This window comes from Ambystoma mexicanum, chromosome 12, assembly GCF_040938575.1.
Source record: "Ambystoma mexicanum isolate Mex_15411 chromosome 12, UKY_AmexF1_1, whole genome shotgun sequence".
NCBI classification, from domain to species: domain Eukaryota; kingdom Metazoa; phylum Chordata; class Amphibia; order Caudata; family Ambystomatidae; genus Ambystoma; species Ambystoma mexicanum.
Genome location: NC_090936.1, coordinates 1,231,747,564 through 1,231,768,187, shown reverse-complemented (window position 1 = coordinate 1,231,768,187; position 20,624 = coordinate 1,231,747,564). Strand labels below are relative to the sequence as shown.

The following is a 20,624-nucleotide window of genomic DNA, read 5'->3' as shown; positions in this document are numbered from 1 at the left end:
TCTTGGTTAAGGAAAAAGATTTTTCTTCGGATCGAACGGAAGAAATTTTGAAATTCCTCATCAATCTTGAACCAATCTGTATTGTTCGTTGGTACGAAGGATAACCCTCTGGTAAGTAGTGTAGTTTCTTCCTGCGTAAGGGGGGTGCCTGAGAGGTTGAAAATAGGTATGTTGTTTAGCGTCTCCTGTTGCCTCTCCGTCCCCGGCTGGGGTAGTTCCACTGTGGGTAATTGAAAAATGGTATTTGGGGTGATGGGGGTCCCCAGTAACCTTCTCTGGGGCCCCCTTGCCCTAAAAAAGGCATCATGGGAGGTGGTGGTTGAAATTGGCCCATGCCTGAGTTCCTTCCTCTAGTCTGGGGTTGATCTTCTGATGATGAGTCAGATCCAGAGGTTCCTGAAAATGAGACTCCCTTTCGTCTGCTCCTATTTATGCCTCCTTGCCTTGCCGCTCTTTCCTTTTCCTTGTTGTCCTTATAGTCGTCTGAGAGATATGGGTACACCACTTCTAATTTGAAGTTCTTAATATCTTTTGACAGTTTTTTATGTTTTTTCTCTAATGTCGAGGCCATGAAAGTCTCTAGTGTCTTATCAATTTCTTTAAGCTTTTCTCTGGCATCTGTAATTGTGTCATCAGTGATAAATTTGGTCTCTTCTGTTTTAAGGTCAGTAAGCAACTGAGTATGGATTCTTTTGGCTGTGGTTATTGTGAGTGCCATTAAATCTCTACTGCATTTGGTAGCAATTCTGCTGAAATCCATCATATATACTTTATCCTCCAGAAAGAGTGCCGGTTCGTTCCTAATAATAAGTCCTGCTGGCACCATATTGACTCTCAAATATTCACGTAGAAAGTGGCCGTGGACCTCCGTTCTAAAACACCTCTTTTTTAGGTTGAGGAGGTCTTTACCCGTGGCTGTAGAGTCGAGGTGGGCTTGGGCTCCCACCATATTGAATAGGCTGGGGCCCTGGATAATATAATTTATTTGTTCTTCTGAAAAACTTAAAATGTGCTCCATATTAGGGGTAAGGTCAGTAAATCTGGGCTCCAGGGGCCCAAGTGCTGGGTGTGCAAGCAATCAATCCTTTAGTGTGTGTCCCTCACAAAAAGGGGAGTAAAAGTGAAAAGAACACGGAGTATGTTCAGTCCCTATTATAGCTGGGCTATATCTAGAATATTTGTAACTGAAGGGACAGCCCTAAAATCGGGCAGGAACTAATGGGCTGGAAAAACAAGATGTATATACAATGAATGTTCCTGCCCTCTCTAAGCCCGCTCAGACTGTGACACTTATGCACAGCCTACAAATTACCATTTCCACAGAACCGGGGAACCACAGGAGGTTCCAGGAAGCTCCTAGGAAAGGTCAGTTTCTGAACTCTAAGGGCCCACAGCCCTTCACTTCTTTATTGTAGCAACAGCAATATGAAGTTTTTATATCCTTTCACTTGTATTTTTAACAGAAACACTTGGTACTCTCTTCTAAGTGGATACCTTTTTCTTTGTCTATCTATAGGGAGACCTACATATATAAGGCCCCAGAAGAAGATTGTGAATGTAAACAATCGAAACGTCAGTGATCCTTGTGGAAAAATGACTGCAGACCACCTTGTTAGGACCACACTAAATCCCCTCCATTCTTTAATAGACGTCGGACCAGTCTCTCTAGACATCCTGATTTTCTAACCACGGTTATATGAGCAAATATAATTGTTTGAATTCTGTGCTTTTCTGAATGTATTGTTCTGTTTAAATGTATTGAGAAAAACAGTAATTGAATCCAATATGTTATAGCTTTGAACCTATGGAATGGTGGACTCTATGAAGTAATACTGTGTTCACCCTTAGCCTAATAAATAATCATAGCATATTGTTTGTACAGACCAGAAAAGACCTGCACAGGTTTTCAAGTTTTTCCTTTGTTTTATTCATTATTTCTTTACTTTTCTACATATGCACAGTTGTTGATTTGTTATTAACTAAGTTGTGTCAAGCTAAAATCAAGGTGATCCCCTGTGCCACCTTGTTTTATCTGAACATCTGTTTCTTTTCTTGTTTTAAGAATATAATTAAAAAGACTAGCCACAAAACCAATATAATTAAAAAGACTAGCCACAAAACCAATAAAGAGGCTACCATAAAAAACCAAACATTGTTAATGGTTGTTTCATCACCACGTAATTAGGATTCAATACTTATGCATGGTGTTTTTCGGAAGGTTTAAAAAATACACTGCTCTAAATTATTGCAGTATTGAATTAGAGAGGGCAGGAACATTCATTGTATATACATCTTGTTTTTCCAGCCCATTAGTTCCTGCCCGATTTTAGGGCTGTCCCTTCAGTTACAAAAAAACAGGAAGATTCAGAGACAAATCCAGAGTCGGTACACAAGTTCAGCAAAATAACGTGTCGCCAGTTCCAGAGGGCAAGGCACAGGTAAGATCCAGAGGCAAATCCAGGGTCGGTACACAAGCTCAGCAAAATAACGGGTTGCCAGTTCCAGAAGGCTAGGCACAGGAAGATCCAGGGGCAAATCCAGGGTCAGTACACAAGCTCAACAAAATAACCGGTCGCCAGTTTCAGAAGGCAAGGCACAGGCAGATCCAGGAACAAATCCAGAGTCAGTGCACATGCTCAGTAAAATAATGGGTCCGAGTTCCAGAAGGAAAGGCACAGGAAGATCCAGAGGCAAATCCAGGATCGGTACACAAATTCAGCAAAATAAGGGGTTGACAATTGCAGAAGGGAAAGCACAGGCAGATCCAGATGCAAATCCAGGGTTGGTACACAAACTCAGCAAAATAATGAGTGGCCAGTTCCAGAAGAAAAGGCACAGGAAGATCCAGAGTCAAATCCACGGTCAGTACAAAAGCTCAGCAAAATAACGGGTCACCAGTTCCAGAAGGCAAGGCACAGACAGATCCAGAGGCAAATCCAGGGTCAGTACACAAGCTCAGCAAAATAATGGGTAAACACTTCCAGAAGGCAAGGCACAGACAGATCGAGAGGCAAATCCAGGGTCAGTACACAAGCTCAGCAAAATAATGGGTCACCACTTCCAGAAGGCAAGGCACAGACAGATCCAGAGGCAAATCCAGGGTCAGTACACAAGCTCAGCAAAATAACGGTTCACCAGTTCCAGAAGGCAAGGCAAAGATAGATCCAGAGTCAAATCCAGGGTCGGTACACAAGTTTAGCAAAATAATGGGTTGCCAGTCCCAGAGGCGGTACAAGGAGCAGCTCCTTGGGGTGCTGAGCACTGATCCCTCCATGGGGGTGACCGAGCTGGAGGCCTCAGACCCCTGGCCCCAGGTGTGCTGCAGCGTCAACTGCATGCAGGAGTTGAGGGATTATGCAAAGGCTGGCATGCCCTTTGTGTGTTCCCGCATCCGCTGCCCTACTGTGGGGATGGTAGCAGTGGTCTGGCAGAGGGAACGGGAAATCCTTCAACATGATCCCTGGAGGCAGTCCCTCATTGCCTACATGTGCTGCGCCTGCTGGCCTGCTAGTTGTTCTATGGAGGCCTGGCACTGCTACATGGCATCCAGTCTCACCATTATCGCAGCCATGGTGTCATGTGCCACTGGTGGTGAGCTCTGGTGAAGGATGGGGCTGAAACAGGGTGAGCTGAAGCCTGTGTCTTTGTCCTCCTCATTCTCATGCGTGGAGCTGTCGATGCCTTTGTCAGCACCAGAATGGGGTTGGTGACGCACGTCTCACACTGGTGATGAGGGGGTGTCAGGGGCAGATGGGTGGGTGCTGGCATGTGGATGTCATCCCTTTGTAACACCACGGAGGCCGGCTGTGGAGTAGCTATGGCTGCGCTTGCATCAGCTTCTGCCGTGCCACTTGCATGGCCAGTGGAGGGATCACGGGGCACCGATGTGGGGACTATGGGTGCCTCGACGCCTGTCACAGTTACCACAGTGGTGGTGTCCTGTGGCCTTGCTGCCTCCCTTCTGCTCTTCCTCCTGCTGCTTTTGGGTCTGGCCTGGGAAGGGGTTGCGGTGTCCTGGGCAGTAGAGGGCCCTGTCTCTTCGCCGTGGATAATGACATGCCGTCAGTCATCTTGCATACATATTAGTGGACTAGTAAGACACTCTTACGACATGGGGTTTATTCCGCTTACACACCGTTTGTATGATGGCCATGGGTGGTTTTAGGCCATGGCATTCACCTGGGCAGGTAAGGTGGGCAGGGAGATGCCATGTAGCGTGGCCATGGTGTGCTGGTATGTGCCAGTTGCTAAGATATGCAGGACCAACACAAGTTTCACCAGTGGGGGGCAAGGCTGTCCTAAAGATTATCCGCTCTCTACAGCTGGTACAGGTGATCAGCTGGTTGTCAGTGAGGGTTCATGGTGCAGGCCTGACCTAGGGTATGCGCATTCGCTTTGCATGGCGTCTCCTCCTCCTCCTTTGTGCGCCCTGTTCCCTGTGCTTCCAGCCTCTGCAGCTCAATGTTGAGCAGGAACAGCTGCACGTCTCAGTTCGCAGCAACTAGTGGCCGCATGCTGTTGGGAAGTGTGTTTGTGGAAGGTGTGGGCCTTTCTTACCCTTTCAGAGTGGATTGGGGGTACTTAATTTCCATCACCTTTATATGCATTTACCTCCACCTTTCAAGTGGAGGTAACTGCACTGTGATTTTGGTGGAATTAGCCCCCATTTTGAGCAGTATTTGGTGGTATTTCAACTTGTGATACAGTAAAATACCATTTTCTATTTTGGCAGTAATTCTACTGACGGAATTAGCGCCAGGGCTAATTCTGCCAGTTGTTGGCGGTAATTCCGAGGGTGGGATTGGAGCCGACTCCTGATTCGGCGGTATTGTGATTTACTGCCACTTTTACCATATAACGCCCAACTCATAATGAGCTCTAATCAGCAAACGCCAAAACCCAAAAGTTCTTTAAGACCTTTTCTAAACAAATATGTAAGTAATATTGATAGGTAAGGACCCCCGTAACGTAGACGCAAGTGAAGAATGGAAGCCAGAGGCAGCCCGGGAGGGCGATGAAAAGCAACAAGCCATGCAGAGCAGAGATTGCTAGAAAGCTGGTGTGCAGGGGCAAGACAGTGCTAGAGTTCGGACAGATGTGTAGAAGGGAAGGTACAAGCAGACAGAGCAACAGTAGTTAAAATGGAAAGGAACTGAGGACCGAAGATAATATTCAGTAGCAGAAAATTAAAATAGATGCCAGATACTGTTTAGGACATACAGTTCCACTTGCCAGGCCTGCAAACACACATGGACCTTCAGACGCGTCCTCCCCCAATGCATATGCAATGCCTTGCTTTCTGGCATGCCATGCCATGTTATGGAATTTGATGTTTGCAAGTTCATGCGAGGTTGGCGATGTTATGTGATGTTGGATGTGTCATGCCAAGTTTGCAGTCATATGTGATGCTTATGACTTTATCACTGATTAACATCTAACTCTCAGCCGTGTGCCCTAACTGGCAACTACGTGCTACTACTCTAGCGCCCAATACCACCCACCAGCAAGCCAATCCTCGACAAATGCCAAGCATAACCTGCATAACCTACACCCACACCTTCTCCTTAAGATCTACTCTAGCGCCCAAGACCCACCACCGGCGAGTCAATCCTCGACACATGCCAAGCAGAACCTAAACCCACACCTTCACCTTAAGATCTACTCTAGCGCACAAGACCCACCACCGGCGAGTCAATCCTCGACACATGCCAAGCAGAACCTACACCCACACCTTCTCCTTAAGATCTACTCTAGCGCCCAAGACCCACCACCAGCAATCCAATCCTCGACACATGCCAATCAGAACCTACACCCACACCTTCTCCTTAAGATCTACTCTAGCGCCCAAGACCCACCACCGGCGAGTCAATCCTCGACACATGCCAAGCAGAACCTACACCCACACCTTCTCCTTAAGATCTACTCTAGCGCCCAAGACCCACCACCGGCGAGTCAATCCTCGACACATGCCAAGCAGAACCTACACCCACACCTTCTCCTTAAGATCTACTCTAGCGCCCAAGACCCACCACGGGCGAGTCAATCCTCGACACATACCAAGCAGAACCTACACCCACACCTTCTCCTTAAGATCTACTCTAGCGCCCAAGACCCACCACCAGCAATCCAATCCTCGACACATGCCAATCAGAACCTACACCCACACCTTCTCCTTAAGATCTACTCTAGCGCCCAAGACCCACCACGGGCGAGTCAATCCTCGACACATGCCAAGCAGAACCTACACCCACACCTTCTCCTTAAGATCTACTCTAGCGCCCAAGACCCACCACCAGCGAGTCAATCCTCGACACATGCCAATCAGAACCTACACCCACACCTTCTCCTTCAGATCTACTCTAGCGCCCAAGACCCACCACGGGCGAGTCAATCCTCGACACATGCCAAGCAGGACCTACACCCACACCTTCTCCTTAAGATATACTCTAGCGCCCAAGACCCACCACCAGCAATCCAATCCTCGACACATGCCAATCAGAACCTACACCCACATCTTCTCCGTAAGATCTACTCTAGTGCCCAAGACCCACCACGGGCGAGTCAATCCTCGACACATGCCAAGCAGAACCTACACCCACACCTTCTCCTTAAGATCTACTCTAGCGCCCAAGACCCAACACCAGCAAGCCAAACCTCGACACATGCCAAGCAGAACCTAAACCCACACCTTCTCCTTAAGATATACTCTAGCGCCCAAGACCCACCACCAGCAATCCAATCCTCGACACATGCCAATCAGAACCTACACCCACACCTTCTCCTTAAGATCTACTCTAGCGCCCAAGACCCACCACGGGCGAGTCAATCCTTGACACATGCCAAGCAGAACCTAAACCCACACCTTCTCCTTAAGATATACTCTAGCGCCCAAGACCCACCACCAGCAATCCAATCCTCGACACATGCCAATCAGAACCTACACCCACACCTTCTCCTTAAGATCTACTCTAGCGCCCAAGACCCACCACGGGCGAGTCAATCCTCGACACATGCCAAGCAGAACCTACACCCACACCTTCTCCTTAAGATCTACTCTAGCGCCCAAGACCCACCACCAGCAAGCCAAACCTCGACACATGCCAAGCAGAACCTAAACCCACACCTTCTCCTTAAGATATACTCTAGCGCCCAAGACCCACCACCAGCAATCCAATCCTCGACACATGCCAATCAGAACCTACACCCACACCTTCTCCTTAAGATCTACTCTAGCGCCCAAGACCCACCACGGGCGAGTCAATCCTCCACACATGCCAAGCAGAACCTACACCCACACCTTCTCCTTAAGATCTACTCTAGCGCCCAAGACCCACCACCAGCAAGCCAAACCTCGACACATGCCAAGCAGAACCTAAACCCACACCTTCTCCTTAAGATATACTCTAGCGCCCAAGACCCACCACCAGCAATCCAATCCACGACACATGCCAATCAGAACCTACACCCACACCTTCTCTTTAAGATCTACTCTAGCACCCAAGACCCACCACCAGCAAGCCAATCCTCGACACATGCCTAGCAGAACCTACACCCACACCTTCTCCTTAAGATCTACTCTAGCGCCCAAGACCCACCACCAGCGAGTCAATCCTCCACACATGCCAAGCAGAGCCTACATCCACACCTTCTCCTTAGGATTGACACTACACCATAAACACTGCCCAGCATGACACATCCTAGCCATACCCAGCCTTGTGCCCTAACTGGCAGCTACCTGCTTCTACTCTAGCGCCCAAGAACCACCACCAGCAAGCCAATCCTTGACACATGCCAAGCAGAACCTACACCCACACCTTCTCCTTAAGATCTACTCTAGCGCCCAAGACCCACCACGGGCGAGTCAATCCTCGACACATGCCAAGCAGAACCTAAACTCACACCTTCTCCTTAAGATCTACTCTAGCGCCCAAGACCCACCACCAGCAATCCAATCCTCGACACATGCCAAGCAGAGCCTACACCCACACCTTCTCCTTAAGATCTACTCTAGCGCCCAAGACCCACCAACAGCGAGTCAATCCTCCACACATGCCAAGCAGAGCCTACATCCACACCTTCTCCTTAGGATTGACAATACACCATAAACACTGCCCAGCATGGCACGGAGAGCATTCTCCTCGACCTCCAGACACACATGCTTTAAAAACTGGAATATGGCAAGTCGGGGTTGCTGATATTATTAGATTTATCTGCAGCCTTTGACTTGCTAGACCATAAAATTCTGCTTGAACATATGGCTATGGTCGGAGGACTCTCGATAGAGGCTATTACATGGCTCAAATCCTCTTTGGAGGGCCGCCTCTCTCAATAGATTGACCATCAAAAGATGGATGTGAACCAACTGACTATGTTTGAATGCGGCCAAGACAGAGCTTATGTTGTTTGGCCCAAGACTCACAAGAGTCAGTTTTAGTCAGAAGTACTCCAACTTTACTATTGATGGCAGTCACATAAAGGTTGTGCCGAAAGTTAAGACTCTTGGCACCTACATGGAGGAAAGTTTAGACTGCAATGCCCATGTAGCTGCCATTACAAAAAACACAAACTATCATCTCAAGGTGCTCTGACAGGTTGCGCCTCTGATCTTGATAGAAAACTGAACTAAACTGGTGAGGGCAGTGACCCTCCCGCGTGTGGATTACTGTAGCGCCTTACTGGGAGGTGCAAACAGGTCAGAAATTCAAGAGCTGCAAAAAATTCAGAACTCTGCTACACGCATCATCTTTCAGATGAAACGGTCTGAACCCACTCCCACAGCAGGGAAAAGGCTACATTGGCTACCAGTGGCAGCTTGTATTCAATTTAAGCTGTTAACAATTTGCCATAAATTTATTTTTGGGAATGCTTCAGTGTTTTTGAAAGATCGATATATGCCTAAGCATATATCATCCTCAAAGAAACTTGAGATCTGCTGAGAGCTTTTTTTTGAAACAGCACCAAGTTAAATGTGCCAGGGGCATCGGTTCGGACTTTCATGTTCAGGGAGCAAAAGCCTGGAATGCTCTGCCACTAGTCGTATGAAAAACAGAACATCATCTTGAGTTCAGAAAGCAGCTAAAACAGTGCTTTTCAACCAGTATGACTGATTTTTAGTAGCCGTAGCCTCATACTCCTGTCTCTCGACGTCAGGATGCCTACGGGCTTTGGCGTGATACAAACACAATAACATAACATCCTAGTCATACTTAAGACCATAGAGAATGGGTTGCAGTCTTCAGTCACCTGGCAGCATTGAAGACATGATCTTGCAACATGCACATGACTGCTTATGTTTATAACACACAGCAGAACATAGTTTCTCCCATCTACCTGTCACTCCTGTTCAGTGTGTTTTTGTCACTCACATCCACTAACACTTCAACTGAAATGTAGGCTCGGGTTCAGCAGTGCTACTTGAAGGCTGTTAGGCAGAGTACTGGTGTAGCAAAACCAACCTTTGGTATAAGTCTTTACTACACAGTTTTTGGTAGCAGAGCTGAGCAGTCAGGCTTATCTCACAGGGGAATGTGAGCTGTACTGATGTTAAACAGAGGTCTTACAATCACAGGTGTTCAAACAAACTCTTACACTCAAAATGTCTTGGTTAAACACTTATTAATTTATTCAACAGTCAGTTATAAAACATTCACTAGAAGGAGGCAGTTACATATCACACACAAATATACCTCAGTACTACACTCGTTAAGTTTCTGAGGCATTCAGGATACTTTGAAGGAGGAGCAAAAAGGAATAGGTTCAGAACATAAAAGGATTACAATTTCTTTGACAGTGCAGATACTTGGAGTTCACCAGAAGAGTCAATTCAATTCAATAGGCGAGGCCAAAGTCAATCGGCTTAAAGTCTTGGATAGGAAAACGTTTCTGGTAAGTAAACGGTAAAGTCTCTGTAGCAGTTCTCAGTCTAAGAAGTAGTTTGTAAAAAGAAGAATTATATCACAAGCTGATTAGGCCTGCTAGTTGCGAACGTTTCAAGCACTTTCAATACGAGAGATAAGTACTCTCAGTCTCGTTTCACAGTACCTTACAAATGAAGAAAAAGATGCAGCTGAAGACTTTGGTTCCTGGCATTTCCTGCGGATCTCACTGTTCCTGAGCCTCAGTCGTGGGGACAAGAGGGAGGACATGGGGGACTCCTGCACTGCACTGGGACTGGTCAAAGCGGGCACTTGGCAAATCTTCGATTCCGGTAGCTGTAGTAAAGCACACAAGCTGGTGTCCCTCTCCCTGGTTATTCGGTTTCCTGCAGCACTCTGAGGAAAATACAACCAGCTCCGAGAATGGTATCCAGGTGGCTTAGTGTCGAATTCATTGGTCCCACCAACTCAAAGGGAGAAGTCGTCCTTGCAGGGATTCTCTGTCGAGATGAACCTAGCGATTCGGACCTTCAGCAGGGCTTCACCAGGCAAACCAACAGTCCAGGAGTTGCAGCAGCCGTCCTCTTCAAGCTTGTCTTCGGTTCTTTCATTCCAGTGGTCGACTCTGCCTTCCAAGCCAAGAGACTCGCCTTTTATTCAGTTCTCTCCCATTCATTCCAGCCTAGCTGTCACTCACCCAGCAGGGTGGCTGTCCTTGCCAGACAGTCATCCAGCCAATCATACCAGGGTGCATTTGGGTCTCCTAGGAGACTAAGCACAGGGAGTTTCGGGCACCTCCCTCACTTCCTGCCCACCCCAGACACTCGGGTGCCAGAGGTGGTCTTCAGTCCTGAAGTCCGCCAAAGGTGAATGAACAAAGGAACCAAACTAGGTTTGGCGCGCAGAGCAAAACTCTAGAAGGACCCTTCCACAAAGAAATGGCGAAAAAAGAAGACTGGGACCTGTTTAAACAAAGGGGGCTCAGACGCCATCTTGAAAAACATGGCTCCCCCGATTTAACGCTACCGGTGTTCGCAGTCGGGAAAAATCGTGGTAGGTCATTGTAAAACCACTGCCACCAGCCATTTCGATAGTAAAGTGTAGCGTTTGACTGCTACATGAGTTTCTAGACACAGGCGATACTAAGTAACCCCTCTAGCACTCTGTTGTAAGATAGGGTGTGCTGGGTCTAGGAATTTGAAAAGACTAGTAAAGTCAATTTCACTTTACTTTCTCTGGGAAACATTAGTTTATCCCAGAGAAGGTATTTAAACCTTGGGAAAGCCTGGAAGGCTTCCCTGTGCCACTGCACTGAGGGTGCTGTGTGACACACATGAAAAGATGATGCCTATGGAGTTGTCTAAAACTCCATAACTAAAAAGAATAAATACAGAAAACAAACAGAATAAAAAAGTTCAAAGTCCCAAAGTTTAGCAAAAGAGCTGGATGGCTCTAAGGTGGGAGGAATTGGCACATTTATGAGAATTCTGCCTAACAAAGGCAAGCTAAGATTTCTTGGTGCACACATGTCATTTAGTACTTGAGGTGGGTGCTGTGGATGCACAGGCGGAGCGTGTTGAACCCCCATTCCCTCTACTACTTTGACCTGGCCTGGGAATTTTGACAAGTCTTGGAAAGCCCAGGAAGAAAAAGAGAAGCAGAGCAGAATTTAAGAAGTGGCATGGGAAAAGCCAAGCTGGCATGAAGAAGTGGCATTGGAAAAGCCAAGCTGGCATGAAGAAGTGGCACAGGAAAAGCCACGCTGGCATGAAGATGTGGCACGGGAAAAGCCACGCTGGCATGAAGAAGTGGCACGGGAAAAGCCAAGCTGGCATGAAGAAGTGGCACGGGAAAAGCCAAGCTGGCATGAAGAAGGGGCACGGGAAAAGCCACGCTGGCATGAAGAAGTGGCACAGGAAAAGCCACGCTGGCATGAAGAAGTGGCACGGGAAAAGCCAAGCTGGCATGAAGAAGGGGCACGGGAAAAGCCACGCTGGCATGAAGAAGTGGCACAGGAAAAGCCACGCTGGCATGAAGAAGTGGCACAGGAAAAGCCACGCTGGCATGAAGAAGTGGCACGGGAAAAGCCACGCTGGCATGAAGAAGGGGCACGGGAAAAGCCACGCTGGCATGAAGAAGGGGCACAGGAAAAGCCACGCTGGCATGAAGAAGTGGCACAGGAAAAGCCACGCTGGCATGAAGAAGTGGCACGGGAAAAGCCAAGCTGGCATGAACTGAGATGAGTGGGCATAATGCTGCGGCTATTGCATTTCAATGTATCCTGTGGGTGAATCCCATATTACTCACTGCAGACTTGATGCCCAAACTTTCAGCGCAAAGGATCAGATGATGAAGTATTCACATAACTGGGTAAGACATGGGGGGAGGGAGGGCCAGGGACGCGTGATACATCTAAACAAAAGGGATATAGAGGTAGGGCTGGGTGGAGTGAAAGTGCTTTGGATCAACGGTGACTCATTTTGTGGGCCTCCTGATGTTTTGGACTGCAAATCCCATGATCCTTCTGGAGGGCAACACTTGAAAGCAGGGAGTATGGACGTGAACGTGATCCTTCGCATTAAGGATAACACCTTTTTTGTAATCCCAGGTCTGGCATGGGGGTGTCAAGGTGAATACAATCTTAGATCAGAAATGCAAAGACACGACTTGCTCACCTGCTTCCGGGTTCCTTTGTGCTTCTGTGTGATTGGCTTTAGAATTGTACCAGAACATGGCCAACGTCAAAACGACAAGAAACAGCAAAATCTGATTAACTGAAAGACAAAAAAGAGTTGGAGTGAAGGTCTAGACTGTGGACGGCACAAATTCTCAGAACATTAGTAAGTTATCATTAAAATGTGGCGTTACCATGGACCTGTTACTGCACCCATGGACTTTAATGAAAGCTGAATGAAGGTACACACGGGGTCCATTTTCTTGCGAGTTATGTTTTGTTGCATCTTCCATGTGTGCCCCCACCTGCCCTATTTATCTCCATGTGCCCTCCTCTTCTTCTCAGGAGATGGTTTGGACAAATAAGCCACTAGGTCCCCCAGCCAGTCCCCCAGCCATGGTTCTGGACATTGTGGCCCGACCCCCTTACCAAAGCTATACGACACCGCGACTGTGACCGGAACTGTGACCCGAAGGAGGGATCTGTTCAGATGAGTTGGGCGCGAACACTGGTTGGTGAACAATCGACAGGCAGGCTAGCGATTTTCATTTTAGTGGGGCTCACTAGGTCTTCAGCCAAGCCCACCACTGAGAAGGAGAGAAGGGGTGTCTGGAGAGCAAGAGGAGGTGCTCGGGCAATGGCGGTGGCAGTTGGGTGTTGAGTGTAGCCTCACAGATGTTTCTAATTCTTGAGCTGGGCTTTCTAGGGCTACTGGGGCACAAAAGGCTCAATGTTAGGACCACTTCAGGCAGATGTGTCCTGATGCATATATAGCAGCTCATTGGCTCGCGTCACACATCCACCGCAACGGTTGGCAACGTATTTCTTTTTTCCACCTTGACTGGCCCCCTGTGGGCTTGGGTGCTTAGACTACATACTCTCAGTTGATTTGATTTATTTGAACACTTTTGTTATCTTTTCAACATACAATACAAACAAGTTAAACCTATAACCTTTATAATAAAACTCAGTTAAAATTCAGTGTAAATTCAAGTTTCAATTTCAATTAGTTACTGGCAGGTGGGTTCTGGTTTTTCTCGCTATCCTTAGTAGTAACTGTGATTACAATAATCGTATTGATTTGTCAACAAAAAGCTTGGTTTATTGTTGTACACTTGACAGAATGGTTCCGCCAATACATGTTTCGACACTGGGTCTTTGTCATGGCCTGATGGTCGTAGATAATGTTCAGCTTGAACTGATATGTTTAAGGAAAATAGTGCGCCTTAAATGGAAGCTGTGGATTTGCAGTGGTCAGCAAAGTAGCAGAATTTCTCACCATAGTGGTTGCTCTCTGTTATAAATTCCGAATGGAAAAGGGGTATCCTGTGTGGAATCGACCCTCACGTCAACTCGCGTCAACTTGCCTTCAATGGTGCAGATACATTGTAAATATATTTGCCATAATGTTACATAATCACACATAATGTACATAACAGCACTTGGGACGCTCCATTGCTGTATCGCTCTTTGAGATGTGGTCAGAGGTGTAAACAATGGGCCTCATTATGAGGTGGGCGGTAAGGAGTTAACGGCACCGGTAAAGGCGCCAGAGCCGTTAACCCCATACTGCCCTATTACGAGGTCCCCTTGCGAGACCCGCTCTGGACGTCTGGTTTTACCAGACGTCGTTAGCGGGTCCCGCGAGGGGGCCAGCATGCTAACAATGGGCCCGCCATTAACGGGCCCGTTGTTAGCATACTCCCCATTCCCATTGAGCCCTATCGGGGCTCAAATGGGAATGGGGATGGTCTGGGTCCGGGTTCCCTGAATGGGGAAATACCGGGCCCTCCAAGGTTGGAATGGATCGGTATTTCCCCATTCAGGGAACCCGGACACGAGTTTGGAGGTAGCCATGCCCTTATCAAGGGCATGGCTTCCTCCAAACTCGTAATGAGGCCCATATTGATTGTCCCAACAAACATGCATAAACTCGGCATGAAAAATATCTCACCATGGTTCCCCAGCCTTGTTAAATTGTCTCCAGTTTCAAAAGGTACAAGCGGTTGTCATTATAGAAACATTGCCGCGGGGCACAACATCTCCACACATTCGCTGAAGTTCATGAAACGCCTAAGGGTCAACCCACCTGCAGCGCTCCCTCATCTATATATATAAAAGTCCAAAAATGTGTGTGTGTTTGTGGCTTGGCAAAGCGTTGGCGTATGGGAGGTGAAGGCGAATGGGAGGCGAAGGCAAGGCCTATGGGAGGCGAATGGACCTGAGAGGTGAAGGTGAAGGCAGGTAGCATTCCAGAAGTTTCCAAATTTGCTGCCCAGTGTAATTGAAGGAACAGTGTTTACCGGGAAGGGAAAAGGAGGAGATGTATTCCTTCCCAGCATTCCACTCATTCTGCTAGACTTGCCATTCAGTTTCAAGCGCCTACAGTTCCCGGTCAGGCATTCAGTATCACAATCAACATGGCACAGGGCCAGTCAATCAAGTGCAATGGTACCAACTTGGAATCTCCATGTTTCTCCCACGAGCAGTTATGTTGCGTGTTCTAGAGCGGGTTTCCCGAATGAGTTGTATATCTTTGATCCAACTGGAAAAACAAAAAATGTTATTTATAAACAAGCCTTAAAATGAACTTGCACTTTGGTAATTTTAGCTCCATAGTTGGCACCGCCGGCATCATGTCACCCATCATGCTGGGCATCATGTCACGCATCCTGCTGGGCATCATGTCACCCATCCTGCTGGGCATCATGTCACCCATCCTGCTGTGCATCCCATGTCACCCATCATGCTGGGCATCATGTCCCCCATCCTGCTGGGCATCATGTCACCCATCCTGCTGGGCATCATGTCCCCCATCCTGCTGTGCATCCCATGTCACCCATCATGCTGGGCATCGTGCCACGCATCCTGCTGGGCATCATGTCCCCCATCCTGCTGTGCATCATGTCTCCCATCCTGATGGGCATCATGTCCTCCATCCTGCTGGGCATCATGTCCCCCATCCTGCTGTGCATCCCATGTCACCCATCCTGATGGGCATCATGTCCTCCATCCTGCTGGGCATCGTGCCACGCATCCTGCTGTGCATCCCATGTCACCCATCCTGCTGTGCATCCCATGTCACCCATCCTGATGGGCATCATGTCCCCCATCCTGCTGGGCATTGTGTCACCCATCATGCTGGGCATCATGTCCCCCATCCTGCTGGGCATCCCATGTCACCCATGATGCTGGGCATCATGTCTCCCATCCTGCTGGGTATCATGTCACCCATCCTGCTGCGCATCCCATGCCACCTATCATGCTGGGCATCATGTCCCCCATCCTGCTGGGCATCATGTCCTCCATCCTGCTGGGCAGCCCATGTCACCCATCATGCTGGGCATCATGTCCCCCATCCTGCTGTGCATCCCATGTCACCCATCATGCTGGGCATCGTGTCACCCATCCTGCTGGGCATCATGTCACCCATCATGCTGGGCATCATGTCCCCCATCCTGCTGGGTGGCATCATGTCCCCCATCCTGCTGGGCATCGTGTCCCCCATCCTGCTGGGCATCGTGTCACCCATCCTGCTGGGCATCATGTCCCCCATCCTGCTGGGCATCCCATGTCACCCATCATGCTGGGCATCGTGTCACCCATCCTGCTGGGCATCGTGCCACGCATCCTGCTGGGCATCATGTCCCCCATACTGCTGGGCATCATGTCCCCCATCCGGCTGTGCATCCCATGTCACCCATCCTGATGGGCATCATGTCCTCCATCCTGCTGGGCATCATGTCCCCCATCCTGCTGTGCATCCCATGTCACCCATCATGCTGGGCATCATGTCCCCCAACCTGCTGGGCATCGTGTCACCCATCATGCTGGGCATCGTGTCACCCATCCTGCTGGGCATCATGTCCCCCATCCTGCTGTGCATACCATGTCACCCATCCTGATGGGCATCATGTCCACCATCCTGCTGGGCATCATGTCCCCCATCCTGCTGTGCATCCCATGTCACCCATCCTGATGGGCATCATGTCCTCCATCCTGCTGGGCATTGTGTCACCCATCATGCCGGGCATCATGTCCTCCATCCTGCTGGGCATCATGTCCCCCATCCTGCTGGGCATCCCATGTCACCCAGCATGCTGGGCATCATGTCCCCCATCCTGCTGGGTATCATGTCACCCATCCTGCTGCGCATCCCATGCCACCCATCATGCTGGGCATCATGTCCTCCATCCTGCTGGGCATCGTGTCACCCATCATGCTGGGCATCATGTCCCCCATCCTGATGTGCATCCCATGTCACCCATCATGCTGGGCATCATGTCCCCCATCCTGCTGTGCATCCCATGTCACCCATCATGCTGGGCATCGTGTCACCCATCCTGCTGGGCATCATGTCCCCCATCCTGCTGTGCATCCCATGTCACCCATCATGCTGGGCATCATGTCCCCCAACCTGCTGGGCATCGTGTCACCCATCATGCTGGGCATCGTGTCACCCATCCTGATGGGCATCGTGTCCCCCATCCTGCTGTGCATACCATGTCACCCATCCTGATGGGCATCATGTCCTCCATCCTGCTGGGCATCATGTCCCCCATCCTGCTGTGCATCCCATGTCACCCATCATGCTGGGCATCATGTCCCCCATCCTGCTGTGCATCCCATGTCACCCATCATGCTGGGCATCGTGTCACCCATCATGCTGGGCATCATGTCCCCCATCCTGCTGTGCATCCCATGTCACCCATCATGCTGGGCATCATGTCCCCCATCCTGCTGGGCATCATGTCACCCATCATGCTGGGCATCATGTCCCCCATCCTGCTGGGCATCGTGTCCCCCATCCTGCTGGGCATCGTGTCACCCATCCTGCTGGGCATCATGTCCCCCATCCTGCTGGGCATCGTGTCACCCATCCTGCTGGGCATCGTGCCACGCCTCCTGCTGGGCATCATGTCCCCCATCCTGCTGTGCATCCCATGTCACCCATCATGCTGGGCATCGTGCCACGCATCCTGCTGTGCATCCCATGTCACCCATCCTGATGGGCATCATGTCCTCCATCCTGCTGGGCATCATGTCCCCCATCCTGCTGTGCATCCCATGTCACCCATCCTGATGGGCATCATGTCCTCCATCCTGCTGGGCATCATGTCCCCCATCCTGCTGTGCATCCCATGTCAACCATCATGCTGGGCATCATGTCCCCCATCCTGCTGGGCATCGTGTCACCCATCATGCTGGGCATCGTGTCACCCATCCTGCTGGGCATCGTGTCCCCCATCCTGCTGTGCATACCATGTCACCCACCATGCTGGGCATCATGTCCCCCATCCTGCTGGGCATCATGTCCCCCATCCTGCTGTGCATCCCATGTCACCCATCCTGATGGGCATCATGTCCTCCATCCTGCTGGACATCATGTCCCCCATCCTGCTGTGCATCCCATGTCACCCATCCTGATGGGCATCATGTCCCCCATCCTGCTGGGCATCGTTTCACCCATCCTGATGGGCATCATGTCCCCCATCCTGCTGGCCATCGTGTCACCCATCATGCTGGGCATCATGTCCCCCATCCTGCTGGGCATCATGTCACCCATCCTGCTGCACATCCCATGCCACCCATCCTGCTGGGCATCGTGTCACCCATCATGCTGGGCATCATGTCCCGCATCCTGCTGGGCATCCCATGTCACCCATCATGCTGGGCATCATGTCCGCCATTCTGCTGTGCATCCCATGTCACCCATCATGCTGGGCATCGTGTCACCCATCATGCTGGGCATCATGTCCCCCATCCTGCTGGGCATCATGTCACCCATCCTCCTGTGCATCCCATGTCACCCATCATGCTGGGCATCGTGTCACCCATCCTGCAGGGCATCGTGTCCCCCATCCTGCTGGGCATCCCATGTCACCCATCATGCTGGGCATCATGTCCCCCATCCTGCTGGGCATCATGTCACCCATCATGCTGGGCATCTTGTCACACATTCTGCTGGGCATCATGTCACCCATCACGTTGGGCATCATGTCCCCCATCCTGCTGGGCATCATGTCACCCATCATGCTGGGCATCATGTCCCCCTCCTGCTGTGCATCCCATGTCACCCATCATGCTGGGCATCATGTCCCCCATCCTGCTGGGCATCATGTCACCCATCCTGCTGGGCATCCCATGTCACCCATCATGCTGGGCATCATGTCACCCATCCTGCTGTGCATCCCATGTCCCCCATCATGCTGGGCATCGTGTCACCCATCATGCTGAGCATCAGGACACCCATCCTGCTGGGCATCATGTCCCCCATCATGCTGGGCATCATGTCCCCCATCATGCTGGGCATCATGTCACCCATCCTGCTGGGCATACCATGTCACCCATCATGCTGGGCATCATGTCCCCCATCCTGCTGTGCATCCCATGTCACCCATCCTGATGGGCATCATGTCCTCCATCCTGCTGGACATCATGTCCCCCATCCTGCTGTGCATCCCATGTCACCCATCCTGATGGGCAACATGTCCCCCATCCTGCTGGGCATCGTTTCACCCATCCAGATGGGCATCATGTCCCCCATCCTGCTGGGCATCGTGTCACCCATCATGCTGGGCATCATGTCCCCCATCCTGCTGGGCATCATGTCACCCATCCTGCTGCACATCCCATGCCACCCATCCTGCTGGGCATCGTGTCACCCATCATGCTGGGCATCATGTCCCGCATCCTGCTGGGCATCCCATGTCACCCATCATGCTGGGCATCATGTCCGCCATCCTGCTGTGCATCCCATGTCACCCATCATGCTGGGCATCGTGTCACCCATCATGCTGGGCATCATGTCCCCCATCCTGCTGGGCATCATGTCACCCATCCTGCTGTGCATCCCATGTCACCCATCATGCTGGGCATCGTGTCACCCATCCTGCAGGGCATCGTGTCCCCCATCCTGCTGGGCATCCCATGTCACCCATCATGCTGGGCATCATGTCCCCCATCCTGCTGGGCATCATGTCACCCATCATGCTGGGCATCTTGTCACACATTCTGCTGGGCATCATGTCACCCATCACGTTGGGTATCATGTCCCCCATCCTGCTGGGCATCATGTCACCCATCATGCTGGGCATCATGTCCCCCTCCTGCTGTGCATCCCATGTCACCCATCATGCTGGGCATCATGTCCCCCATCCTGCTGGGCATCATGTCACCCATCCTGCTGGGCATCCCATGTCACCCATCATGCTGGGCATCATGTCACCCATCCTGCTGTGCATCCCATGTCCCCCATCATGCTGGGCATCGTGTCACCCATCATGCTGGGCATCAGGTCACCCATCCTGCTGGGCATCATGTCCCCCATCCTGCTGGGCATCATGTCACCCATCCTGCTGGGCATACCATGTCACCCATCATGCTGGGCATCATGTCACCCATCCTGCTGGGTATCCCATGTCACCCATCCTGATGGGCATCATGTCCCCCATCCTGCTGTGCATCCCATGTCACCCATCCTGATGGGCATCATGTCCTCCATCCTGCTGGACATCATGTCCCCCATCCTGCTGGGCATCATGTCACCCATCCTGCTGTGCATCCCATGTCACCCATCATGCTGGGCATCGTGTCACCCATCCTGCAGGGCATCGTGTCCCCCATCCTGCTGGGCATCCCATGTCACCCATCATGCTGGGCATCATCTCCCCCATCCTGCTGGGCATCATGTCACCCATCATGCTGGGCATCTTGTCACACATTCTGCTGGGCATCATGTCACCCATCACGTTGGGCATCATGTCCCCCATCCTGCTGGGCATCATGTCACCCATCATGCTGGGCATCATGTCCCCCCTCCTGCTCTGCATCCCATGTCACCCATCATGCTGGGCATCATGTCCCCCATCCTGCTGGGCATCATGTCACCCATCCTGCTGGGCATCCCATGTCACCCATCATGCTGGGCATCATGTCACCCATCCTGCTGTGCATCCCATGTCCCCCATCATGCTGGGCATCGTGTCACCCATCATGCTGGGCATCAGGTCACCCATCCTGCTGGGCATCATGTCCCCCATCCTGCTGGGCATCATGTCACCCATCCTGCTGGC

At 50.6% G+C, this 20,624-nt stretch overlaps 1 protein-coding gene across 3 annotated transcripts in view; it reads right to left on the bottom strand.

Moving 5' to 3' along the window:
• Nucleotides 1–20,624, bottom strand: part of GLT8D2 (glycosyltransferase 8 domain containing 2) — a 333,232-nt gene that overhangs the window by 179,212 nt on the left and 133,396 nt on the right. For all 3 annotated transcript variants that reach the window (XM_069629915.1, XM_069629916.1, XM_069629917.1), the window contains one exon: nt 12,551–12,649. In XM_069629915.1, coding sequence (XP_069486016.1) covers nt 12,551–12,649 — 99 coding nt within the window. The remainder of the gene's footprint in view (nt 1–12,550; nt 12,650–20,624) is intronic.